This window comes from Saccopteryx leptura, chromosome 4, assembly GCF_036850995.1.
Source record: "Saccopteryx leptura isolate mSacLep1 chromosome 4, mSacLep1_pri_phased_curated, whole genome shotgun sequence".
NCBI lineage: Eukaryota > Metazoa > Chordata > Mammalia > Chiroptera > Emballonuridae > Saccopteryx > Saccopteryx leptura.
The window spans coordinates 220850939-220863794 of NC_089506.1; the positions used below are offsets into that span (position 1 = coordinate 220850939).

Genomic DNA, 12856 nt, shown 5'->3' on the forward strand with positions numbered 1-12856 from the left:
TTATATTTGATCTCCAGAGATGGTACTTTTGTTTGTTGCAGCCTAGTGCTACAATATCTACATCTTGTTAGTTTTTACCATTGCTTTTCCCTGACCTCGCTTTCTGGATTTAGAATAAAAATTGGCAACAGTTGGGATTATTATTATTATTATTAGTGCAGTATTTCTAGTTGTTGATTGGTTCGGAGCCAGTGACTGACAGTAAACTCTGACACAGGAGTGGGCGGGTTGAAGAAGAGCCGGCCCACCAGGCTTGGGGACTAGGTGTGGCAGTTAGGGTGAAGCTCTAGGCCCAGGTCCCAGCACTGCCACCAACCAGCAGATGGTGCCTGGGTGACTTGACTTCTCTGGGCCTCGGATTCCGCATTGGGGGGAGCAGGCCCACAAGCAGCATGCAGGGCTATGAAGAGGTTCCGCGGGATCTTTTTATCCAAGGACGTGGAGTGCAGTGTCGAAGGGCAGCACGGGTAGGAGTGGAATCCCAGCTCCGTCTCTTACTAACCATGCGCCTCTCTGGATCCCTGTTTCCTCATCTGTGGTGGAGGGGACGACAGAAGTGCCTACCTCCTGATAAGTCGCGAGGGTTGAATACGACCGGTCAAGTGCTTACTGGGCACAGCGCCTGGCACACGATAAGTGCCTGCTGCACACGTCAGTAAAGACTCAGGGTTTCGCCTGGAAATGGGCAGCCTCCGCCCGCCTGGATGATGATGACAGCTGGGCTCAGAAAAGGTGCTCGTTAAGTGTCAGCCTCTTCTTCTTTGCACTACATCCTTGTCACCTCTTTCTGGGATTCTCGCAGCCCACCCTCTCCTTCTACAGCTTCTTCTGAAGCAGACGTGAGGGTTCACATGGGTGTCGCACCTGCTCGCTGTCCCCAGGAGGAGGGCAGACCTACGCTGGAGGCAGGCTCCTCGTGCAGACCTACGTGCAGACCTACGCTGGAGGCGGGCTCCTCGTGCAGACCTACGTGCAGACCTACGCTGGAGGCGGGCTCCTCGTGCAGACCTACGCTGGAGGCGGGCTCCTCGTGCAGACCTACGTGCAGACCTACGCTGGAGGCGGGCTCCTCGCGCAGACCTACGCTGGAGGCGGGCTCCTCGCGCAGACCTACGCTGGAGGCGGGCTCCTCGCGCAGACCTACGTGCAGACCTACGCTGGAGGCGGGCTCCTCGTGCAGACCTACGCTGGAGGCGGGCTCCTCGTGCAGACCTACGCTGGGGGCGGGCTCCTCGTGCAGACCTACGCTGGAGGCGGGCTCCTCGTGCAGACCTACGCTGGAGGCGGGCTCCTCGTGCAGACCTACGCTGGAGGGGGCTCCTCGTGCAGACCTACGTGCAGACCTACGCTGGAGGCGGGCTCCTCGTGCAGACCTACGCTGGAGGCGGGCTCCTCCTGCAGACCTACGTGCAGACCTACGCTGGAGGCGGGCTCCTCGTGCAGACCTACGTGCAGACCTACGCTGGAGGCGGGCTCCTCGTGCAGACCTACGTGCAGACCTACGCTGGAGGCGGGCTCCTCGCGCAGACCTACGCTGGAGGCGGGCTCCTCGCGCAGACCTACGTGCAGACCTACGCTGGAGGCGGGCTCCTCGTGCAGACCTACGTGCAGACCTACGCTGGAGGCGGGCTCCTCGCGCAGACCTACGCTGGAGGCGGGCTCCTCGCGCAGACCTACGTGCAGACCTACGCTGGAGGCGGGCTCCTCGTGCAGACCTAGGAGGCAGTTCGCAGGGGCGTCTCCCGCCTGGCCGGGAGGGTTTCTAGTCTAGACTCTGCTGCTCATCTGCATCGCTGGGGGCAAGCCTCAGTCGACCCCCTCCCCACATGCTAGCCATATCCTGAATTCTCCTTCTGCTCACTCACCTCTGCCTTTTCTCAGTTTCCACCAGACCAGCTCCCCTGCTTCTGGCACCACAAGTGTCGAGGCTTCTAGGGTTTTGGCCACGCCCCTGCCTTGTACACACTGGGTTTTCTCTGACACGCCTTCTGCACCTTCCTGTCTTCAATCACCCCCTAAGTGTCATTTCAGGTTTCCCCTGCATCCTAAGCTCTATATCTGTAATTCTTAACCTTTTTTTTTTTTTGGAGTATGACACTCCCGCCATAGTAGCGCACATGCACGCATGTTTCTTGAAGTTTCACGAGCGTCCTAAACCTTATTAATGGAGCTACATGAAGGCATACCTCTATGTAGAGTCCCCAGACCAGCTGCCTGTGTGGTCCTCCATCTTGTCACCCTCACCCACCCAATGACGGTGCCTGACTGGGTCTGCCTTCTCTCTCTCTCTCTCTCTCTCGGGTCATTTCTTTTTATTGAGATCAAAACTGGACACCCCCCCCCTCCCAAAAGCTTTCTTCTCTTGCCAGTCTCAATGAATATTTAGTTCCTGTGTCCCCGAGCTGGGGCTGCCCTTTTTCCTGGGGACCCTGCGAGGGGAGGGTCTGTCTCGTGGATGGTCTTCACCCTCTCCATGTCTCAGGAGAGCTAAGTGAGAGCCCCCCAGGAGAGAAAAGAGGGCCCAACGGAAAACCCGATCAGATGATGGATCCACGATGACAGCCAGCAGCACAAGAACAAGACAAGCAATTGGACGGCCTTTCTCGATGCTCTTGAAGAGGACAAATGGCACCTTCCAGAGATCAACTGTTATTCTAGGTCTCTACCCACCTGTTCAGTGAGATGGGGCAGGGGGCAGGGAACTTCACTTCTCCTGTGACTATTGTAGGCTTTGCCAGCTAGACACCCGAATTGAGGATACCATGTAGGTATATATAGCTATGTAGATATATATGTATATATACATATATATACACATATATACGTATGTGTGTGTGTGTGTGTGTATTTCCACACATTCTTTACTGGCAATATTCAAAATCATAGATGCTAAAATTCAAGTCTTATTTTTATGTGTTGTGAAATTATTATGTGATATTATTTAATTTTTTTTTTTTTTTTTTACCATTTAGAAATGTACCAAATATTCTCAGCCTGCGGGCTGTACAAAAATAGGCCGTGCACTGGACATTGGCCGATGGGCTGCAGGTTGCCAAACCCAGAGAGTCATGTCTCACATTCTGTACAACGTTGACTCTTAAATGTCTAGAATTTTAGAGACAAAAGTCTGATGTTGTGTCTAACTCACCCTGTTTCTTTGATGAGTCTCTGATCAGTGGAGTATCAAGGTGTCACTCTTTGATCTTTCAACAGTTGATGTCTGGGCCCTCATTTCTTTGATGATACTTTGGGCAGGTTTCAGAACGTTCCAGTCAGTTTTGGTGGTTAACATTTCCAGTTGTGTATCTGACTGCAAAGTTATAGCCCCGATTCCCCCCCACACACACCCCTTGTTTCGGTCCGAGCACCTTCAGTGAGCTGTAGCCGGGAGCACGGATGGAAGAAAAGGCCACAGTGCCAACTGGCTGGTGAGGGTACCGAGCTCTGGTGTCCACTGTTATTGCTTCTGCAGCCGTCACTGACGGGCAGGACTCGGGGTAGCAGGGCTCTACTGGCTGACCGTCTGTGGAGACATCGGTTACTGGAGGGCCCTCGGGGTGGGGGGCTTTCCACAGCCCCTTCTTCGACGTGTGCTTCCTGAGTCTGGTCCAGCCCTGCCCACCCCCCACTGGCTCCTGCCACTAGCAGCTCATGGCCCCATGCAGCTGAGCCTGCCCCGTGAACATCTTTAGAAGGCCCTCCCTTCTTTGGATAGACTCAGTTCTAGACCAAGGGGCATGGTTTGGGGAGCTGAGCACGGGATGACCCTCGGCCAGCCCCTGGTCGACCCCTAAGCCGGGCCATCCTGGGCAAGGCAGCGTCCCCTTAAACATCGCGCAGCCCTGGCTAGGGTCTTCTTGCCTCGCGGGCTGCCCTGCTGAGTGGGATGCTGACGCCGTGGCTCAGGCTCAGCTACTCACCCCAGGATCCACTAAAACCACAGGACCTCCTCACCCCAAACAGACGGCGTCGTTCCCAGTCTCCTTCCAGCCCCGCTGTTTCCCTAACTTCCTTGCTGAAGTAGGCGCACGCGCACATGACCGGCAGTGCTAACAGGTGTAGACCACGAATGGCAGGCCGGTCTCTTTGTTTGCCCGGGCACCACCCTCCGTCAGGATGAACAATTCTTCTCGGAGCCATGGAGGAACTAGAAGCATGGGGCGGGGGGGGTGGGGGTAAGGATCGCGGTCTAAGAAAGCTACATCATTCCTCTTAGCAAACAGATACTGTCTACACGGCGAGAATCGAGGCTGCCGGTCAACCGCTAACGCAGAGGCGCGAAGGGACGCGGGGACCACAAAGAGAACGAAGCCGGAAAGCCTTGGCACTCATGACTGTTGTCTTCATAGCTGATGGGTGAGTACTCTTCTGCTCAGAGGTCAACCAGCCCCCAAGGTCTCATGGTGAGAAAAGGGGCGGATCCAGGTAAGAATTCCTGTCGACCTGACTCCAAAGCCCCCGCTGTCCGATACTCCCTGCTGTTTCTCATAAATTATTAAAGGTCCCTTTGCTCCGACACCGAAAATGTGGGCCGTGGCCAGGCCGTGGGGAGAGAGCAGCACGGGTGATCGGCAGGCTTCTCTCTGACCGGGAAACGGCGGGGGTCCCGCCGCGGGCCAGAATCTATATAGTTCTCAAGTGGTCAGAAACACCCTCCTCTGAAAATACGCAAGGAATTCGGGTCAGGTTTTACCCAGCGTGTCAAGTGAAGCAACCAGCAGAATGACCAAGCCGCTTCAGAAGAGGATGTCATTTATCTTTTTCAGTGAAAGTATCCTGAAGTGAGATCGTTCAGTTAGATAGAAAACTGATGAATGTCTTAAGAGGGTAGGCAATAAATCCACAACGTTTGCGTGTCTCTTCCCCTAATGGGAGGAAATCATCTGCATCTCTACGGAACAACACCACCAACAACGAAATGTATGTGCCTTCTCTGAAGCTTTCTACAAGTCAACGGTAGAACTCCCCACCTGGGCTTGCTGTCAGAGTCAGAGCTACATCGGGCCAAGCTCCATTTCCCGAGAGAATCAGAAGGCCTCCCCGCCCCTTAAATAAGCTGGTTAGACATCGCTCTGTGAGCACGTCAAAAGGACACACGCTCGTCATTTTTTGCCCCAACTTCTGGTTTTATTTTTTCACGATGCCCGCTGGTCACCCAACACCGGTTACCCAGCCGTGGGATGCGAATCACTTGTCTCTATTCTATCTAATCCAGAAGACACAACTTTACAGAAGTATTTTTAAGCCCTCCGCTTCCTGCGACGGGTAGAGTCTTAGAGTCAGACGTTAGGGGGGCTGAGTTGGAGACAGAAAGAAGAGGCCTCGGTCCTTTCTACCAGCCGTGACGCGTCTAGAGGGGAGGCCTCGGTCCTTTCTACCAGCCGTGACGCGTCTAGAGGCAAGATTCAAAATCTGTCAACAGCAGTCAGGCACAAGCCGGAGCCGGGTCCTCGCGGCCTTGCTGGGCCAGCTCTTAACCATTTATGTGAGGGGGTCTAACAGAGGGAAGCCCTTCCAGGAAGGGGGTGAACGGCCCTGTGGAAAGCAGGGTTTGAGCAGGGTGGGGTGGGGAAGAGACTTGGGCCAGGAAGTGTTCACCAACAGGTAGGGACATATTTTAACATCTTCATAACTTACATGGCTATATCGACACGTGTTGGATGAATGCTAGTCAGACTCACACCCTTACCCCATTCCATCACCGCCCCAATCCTGACCTGCTTCCCGGACACAGTCAAGGTCACTCCCCACGACCCTGCCTTGAGGCTCCAGCCGGCTTCTCTCTTCTGTCGGCCCCTTGGGGCTTTTTTTTTTTTTTTTTTTTTGTATTTTTCTGAAGCTAGAAACGGGGAGAGACAGTCAGACAGACTCCCGCATGCGCCCGACCGGGATCCACCTGGCACGCCCCCCAGGGGTGACGCTCTGCCCACCAGGGGGCGATGCTCTGCCCCTCCGGGGCGTCGCTCTGCCGCGACCAGAGCCACTCTAGCGCCTGGGGCAGAGGCCAAGGAGCCATCCCCAGCGCCCGGGCCATCTTTGCTCCAATGGAGCCTTAGCTGCGGGAGGGGAAGAGAGAGACAGAGAGGAAGGAGAGGGGGAGGGGTGGAGAAGCAGATGGGTGCTTCTCCTATGTGCCCTGGCTGGGAATCAAACCCGGGTCCCCTGCATGCCAGGCCGACGCTCTACCGCTGAGCCAACCAGCCAGGGCTGCCCCTTGGGCTTTGAGGGACAAGGAGGAACAGCGCAGGGGGAAGGGACAGGGGGAACGTCAGGAGGAAAGGAGGAGAGTCCTGAGGCGTTCTGCACCCTTTTCCAAGGGGACGGGCCGCGTTAGAGCTAGGGCAGCGGGCAGTGGAATGACCACTTGGCGCTGTTTTGAAACTCGTGCTGCCAGCAGGCCAGGATCTCCGTCCTGACGGAGTTTGGATTCTACCAGGGGAGGTAAGAGGGAGGAAACGCAGGGGCCCATGCAGGAGAAAGCCCCTAGCCCTGGGCGGGACGCAGGAAGCCGCTCGGTTGGCGCTGTGTCCTTCTCTCCCCGCGGTCCTCACCTCCTCTTTGCAGCTTTTCCCCCAGAAGGCTTCTGATCACATCAATAAAGCTGGAAGCCCATCTGGCTGAAAAAGTCAACCATCTGGAGATTTGGAAATATGGAGGAACTTCTCATGACTGGCTAATTTTTTTTTTTCTTTTTCAGTTTTCAGCCAGATGTTTGATGTCACCCAGCCCCATCTGGAGCAGAAATAGCAATGTATTGAAACTCTTTTCCATAATTTTAATTATTTTCCTGTCCTAAAATCCTAAATGAGCTGGGTTTTTTTTTCTCCCCCTTTTGTAGGGATTTTTAGTGAATTTAAAAAGTGATTATTGACTGATGAAGAGGAATTCGGTAATCAAATGTGAAAATATAAAGAAATTCGAATGAAAAAGGACCTTTCAGATCATTTCCAGGGCTCAAAACTGGCAGCCATGGCCCAAATTCAATTACAAGGCGAGTTTGATTTGGCTGACACCATGTTTTTAAAAAGTCGAATTAGTTGCCCATGTTTTGAAAAATCAAGAGATTTTTATATCTGGCATTTTAAAACTTGGAATATTGGGCCAAATTGGTACACACTGCCCCAGGGGAAAAATCAAGTTAAGCTGAGTAGTAATTGTCCCTCAGATGGACTTGTGCTCACTAATTTGCCACAGTCCTCAGCACTCTATATTGTCTCCACACTGAGACAAAATTTTAATTACCGTACTTTTTTATCTTTTGCAAGACAAAAAGAGAGAGAGACAGAGATAGAGAGAGAGAGAGAGAGAGACAGACAGACAGACAGGAAGGGAGAGAGATGAGAAGCGTCAATTCTTCATTGCTGCACCTTAGTTGTTCATTGATTCCTTTCTCATATGTGCCTTGACTAGGGGGCTACAGCAGAGTGAGTGACCCCTTGCTCAAGCCAGTGACCTTAGGCTCAAGCCAGCGACCATGGGCTCAAGCCAGCGACCATGGGCTCAAGCCAGCGACCTTGGGCTCAAGCCAGCGACCTTGGGCTCAAGCCAATGACCTTGGGCTCAAGCCAGCGACCATGGGGTCATGTCTATGATTCCATGGCTCCAGCCAGAGACCCCGGGGACTTGAACCTGTGCCCTCCGCATTCCAGGCCAATGCTCTATCCACCACGCCGCCTCCACCCTCCCTCTTCTTGAACGCCGTGCTGCTCTCCTCTCCCGTAACACTGAGTCCAGAGAACTGTGAAGCGCTTTCCTCACTCTTGCCGTTACCCGCCTAGTCCACACCCGCGTGGAAATCTAGGTTTGGGACTCCCTGATCTCATCTGAAGCTCTCGTTTCAGATTCAGGTAGACTGAGGTCCGAACAAGGAAAAAAACACGCGCAGTCCACGTAACTGTCCGTGACGGGCAAGCGATTAGCCGCTCGGTGGTCCCCACCCCCCGCGGCCGGTGCCGAGGTCTTTCCGCTTTCTAAACGCATCACTCTGACTGTCTCCAGGACTTCGAGAGTTTTTCCTAATGAGACACCACACATCAAACATGCTGTCATTCAGAGTCACGGGCCGCCACCGAGAACCTCCGAGGCTGGGGCACCACACCACCAATGCTTTGCCTCCCCCCCCCCCCTTAATGAGTCAGGCATTCTTCGTTGTGGTTTCTCAGTGTGGGTGTCTCTACATAGGTGGGTTGGGTTTTTTTTTTTTCTCATTCAAAGCATGTCCTTTGCTGCCTCCGAGTTTGCGCCCGTCTGGTGGCGCCCATGTCCCTGCCGACGCTGCACAGGCGTGCCACGCGCTCCAGGGTCGGGGGCACCAGACATGAGAACCCCCAGGCCTCTGGGCATTCTCACAGGCTCGTGTCCGTTCCAGCAGCAACCTCTCCATCAGAGATGGAGTTCATGTTCTCCAGCAAATGCTCTGAGAAGCAACCAGGCTTCGGTGAACTAACTGCTTATTGCAGGAACGTGACCTGGGGGGGGGAAAGGATACAACGTCTCCAGCCTCAGTTTCCTCAGCTGCAAGATCAGGACGATAACCATACCTCTACCACTGAGCGCCCTGATGATGCAAGTCAGTATTTTACAAGTCTTAGAACAGTCTTAGCCCCGAGTCAGTGTTCACAGAAATGACATTCTGGTGAGTGAGAGGGATGGAAACTGGAAGCACGCTGCTTCTCTTGCTGAGACGAGATCCCTCCTAACACACCTTGTCATTCCCGAGCCCACGGCAAATGCTCAGCACGTGTTGCTGTACTGTCATAAATGCTTGGAGGAATTTTTAGAAAATTCAGACTCCAGTGATCCACTGCAGACCTACAGAAGCAGAGAATCTAGTCATGGGGCCCGAGGATCTATTATTTAAAGCCCTTTTGTGTGTGTGTGTGTGTGTGTGTGTGTGTGTGTGTGTGTGTGTGTGTGTGATTCCGATGACTAACCACATTTGGGAGCCGTTGATGTATTTGATTATCTTTCTTATGCTTGAATAGGTTTGGTGGTGGGGAGCTCATCACCTCTTAAAGCTTCCCATTCTACACTGGATCCATTTTTATATTGAGGTAAAACCTGTTTACCCTTACCTCCCACTTCTAACCCCCTTGGGGCTACACAGAACATTTCAAATCTCTTTCTCACATGACAGCTCCTCAGATATTTGCAGACAGCTGTCATATCCCTGCTGAGCCTTCTCTTCTTCTGGGGAAAAAAAAATGGCTACATTCGCTCATGGTTCTTAAAAAAAAGTAACGATGAACTGATCCTTCTAATTTGATATCTAAAAAAAGAAGGTTCAAGACCTCTACCCCAACCCCCTAGTTATCTTTTGACACTTAACGGAGCAGAAAAGCAAATGAGGATGTTGAGGCTCTGGGAGAGAGGAGACACTGAACAGGAGATGGTTGTCCACCTTCACTCCATCAGAGCATGGGTCTGTCTATTGCATGCGTCTGCCCATGCAGAAATCAGCGGTGCTTGGCAAATTCCTTGGGCATCTGATGTAGTCAGTCCATGAAGAAAAATCTTGGCTTCAGTTTCAGCCAGGCCCATCTAGATGTTAGTCATGTGGGTGGACACATAGCTAAAATTTTATTATGAGTCATTAAAGTTTATGTATCTTACTGTATTTAATACTTCAAAAAGGTAAACAACAACAACAAAAAAAGTAGCCGGACTGAATTGCATGGAGGAAATGGCAACAAAGTTTCTCTGAAGAATTCACCTGACCACGAACATATCTCAGATTCATTCAGCTCCTACTTGATTCTAATCCTGACTTCTCACAGAAGGCCTGCGTGGGGCTCCCACTCCTGTACACACTTGTGGGCACAGGACATGATGTTGGAGAAAAAAGAAACCATCGGTGGAGAAATGCTAAGGCTTTAGGAATCTTAGGACCTGAAAAGGGAAGCTACAATTGGTGTTTCATTGTGCATTCCAAGGTCTAGTTCCAAGAGACAGAAAAATCAAAAACAACTGAAACATGGTCTACTCTTCCTATGTAGACATGGGTAGGAGTCTCAGAATTTTTATGCCATCCCTAAAATCATGTAGGCATCAACACATTCACAACAATCACAGCTTTGCAAAAGATAACTCAGTTCCTTATTGTCAAAGTAAGGAAGCAAATTATGAAATTACTCGAAGGTAAGTGACTTCGTCATTCCTAATCACACATGATCGCAAATGTTAGCTTTTTGTCAATGTGTAGGAAGGAATTACTCTAGAATTTCCATCAGGACACTGAATGCAGTATGAAGTTTGGACAGGGCTCACTGAAAGACCATCAATTCCAAATGAAGCGTTACCCAGATTCAATAAACTGAGGGTTGAAGAAGGTCACCACCGCCTTAGCCAAGGTCAGACAGACAGCGTGCAGCATTACTCGGGTGTTCTGACTTCATGTACAACAATCCTCCTGCCGTTCAAAGTGGTCCCTTTCCCACCTGGATTTCCCACCAGTTGCAAACTGGCATGGGAAACAGACTCAAGCGTCGTCAAGTCTTACAGCCAGGAGGGTAGGTGTTCAGAGTGTCAGAACATGGGAAGAAGGCCAGGGAATGAAGCAATATTCCACTAGCAAGTGATGTCAGAGCATGATTCCCTCAGCAGCAGACAACAGTGCAAGTTCTCAAGAGGCCCTGACAAGTGCCAGCCAGCGAGAAGGCAGGCATGAGGGACCACAGGTGAGCAGGGGAGAGAGAGCACAGAGGGAACCCGGGTTTCCTTACCCATCATTCTGACGAGCTTCACAGGTGCCCGAGAAGCCCAAGGGCACCCCCCGCTAACCCTCTCATCCAGGCCCTTCCTCTCAGCACTTAGGCTCAGAGAGCTCTGATCGGCTTCTCTATCCAGCCCTTTGCCCAGTGGTCACGAGAATGACTCCTGCTGGTAGTGGAGGAGGCAAGTGGAACAGTGAGACAGGCTCCCCACGAGCTGGACATCCTAAAATCGATCAGTCCTCTCCACTGTCATTGAGAGCTCATTCACAATTTTAAAAATTAGAAGCAACAAGGGACCATCCTTGGAGAATCGATGATGCAAGGATCATGGAAATCGATGTTTTGGTTTTGGGGGGTGGTTTAGGAAAGAAGACAGGTGTATACCCAATCCCGAGACTTTGGTTTTGATTCCAAAATAACAACATGTGTATTAATAAGGAAATTTTCTTAAAATGTGTGTGTGTGTGTGTGTGTGTGTGTGTGTGTGTGTGTGTGTGTGTGTAGGGATTCATATGCGTGAGTCTGGAACAGGTTGGCAATGGAAGTTCATGAAAATATCTAGTCAGACCAAACTCAGAAGAGACTGATAAGATTATGCTGAGAAATAAGGAAATAGCTTAGAGTGTATCATGCTAGGTCAGGGAGTCTCTCTCTCTCTCTCTCTCCCTTTCCCTCTTTCTTCCTCTCTCCTACCCCCAACCCTGAAATATAATTTAAGCAGAGCCAAAGACCCCCATCTCAAGCCAGATATTAAAGCAGTCAACAATATGCTTAGGAATTTCTGTGTAGGAAGACTTTTCTCAATTGCAGAAGCTGCCCAGAGTGCTGCAAAATGTAATCTCATGAAAGCTTATACCCAAAACGGTCAGGATCCAACCCTTCATCCCACACAACACAGCATTCTCCTTGCTGGGAACAGTCTGGACATCTGCACCTTCTCGGCAATAATTTGAACCATTCTTCCCTCTCACCCCCCCCTGCCCCCCCCCCCGTTTACTGCCTCGACCTCTCCCAAACCCCCAGTGGAACATCAAAATACCAGCAACTGGATCATTAGGCGCCATTGAGAGGAATTTGTAAATACCTTCTAGGCAGCAGGTCCTCCAGAGCCCCGAGTGTGTCATGACTTCCTCGTTCTTCCTGCTGGTTTCATTATCACTTGTAGATTTAGTCCTGCACACGCCTCTGGAATATAACCAGTAGTCCGTGCCCACCGCAATGGTCATTAAGCTAAAAGCTGCGAAGGCTCCCACAGTGGTGATCAACATCTGGATACCTCTGTCACACATCCTCATAATTCTTCATGGTATTCTGAATGGCTGGGGGTGGGGGGTGGAAGGGGAAGTTCAATGCCAGAGGGGGGGGGGGAAGAAATCACTCTGCCGCCGGGTAACCTAGGACAAGCTCTTCCAAACAGTCAGGTCTCCTTCGGTCGGCATCCACAGGGACTTTGGGGAACGCTGGGATTTCCTGTCTGGAGCTCTCTCCAGTTCCCTGGTTGGCCTATGGCCCTCGGGAGGGTGCAGGTTCCAGGGGGTTGGTCCGCATCATTGCTGCCTTCGGAGGGCCCCTGGGTTCCTTTCATTCCTCAGTAGCTCGGTTAAGATGAGAGTCCACGCAGGGCATGGCTCCCGAGCTGAGAGCTGCCAGCTCGGGTCTGAGATGTGCCTGGCTCCTCTTACAGCCCCGGGAGACTCAAGGCGAAGAAATCCAGAGAGGTGTGCGTGTGCGTGTGTATGTGCGCGCGCGCGCGTGCGTGCATGTGTGTGTGTGCGTGTGTGTGTGTGTGTGTGTGTGCGCGCGAGAGAGAGAGCGCGTGTGCTGGGGGTGAGGGCGGATGGCAAAAAATAGCTCTGCTGGGAGGCGAGTGGCTGCGAAGAATGTTCGCTGCTTCCCCAGCCTCCCAGGAAGGCTCTCTGCCTGCTCCGCACTCCTCCGCTCAAACTGGAGAGGGGACCGTCCTGGGGCGGGGGCCGGCGCTGTCCGAGGAGGGCAGAGGTCCGCGGTGCTGAGCGGACAGCTCCCTGCCCGGCGCCGAGCCTCCCTTCCCCTCGCTTGGCCTCGCCTCCGCCTTCCCAGCGCCCGAGCCTCAGGTCCGTGGTGCTGAACGGACAGCTCCTACCAGCCTATCACTCCCGCCGCGG

The 12856-nt window shown here is 52.4% G+C and overlaps 1 protein-coding gene across 1 annotated transcript in view; it reads right to left on the minus strand.

Annotated features, from left to right (window-relative positions):
- The window catches only part of CACNG3 (calcium voltage-gated channel auxiliary subunit gamma 3), a 90355-nt gene extending 77722 nt beyond the window's left edge, over positions 1 to 12633 (minus strand). The window contains exon 1 of the mRNA XM_066383426.1: positions 11797 to 12633. Within this exon, the coding sequence (XP_066239523.1) occupies positions 11797 to 12007 (211 nt within the window). The 5' untranslated portion in view covers positions 12008 to 12633. The remainder of the gene's footprint in view (positions 1 to 11796) is intronic.
- Positions 12634 to 12856: the final 223 nt, after the last annotated feature.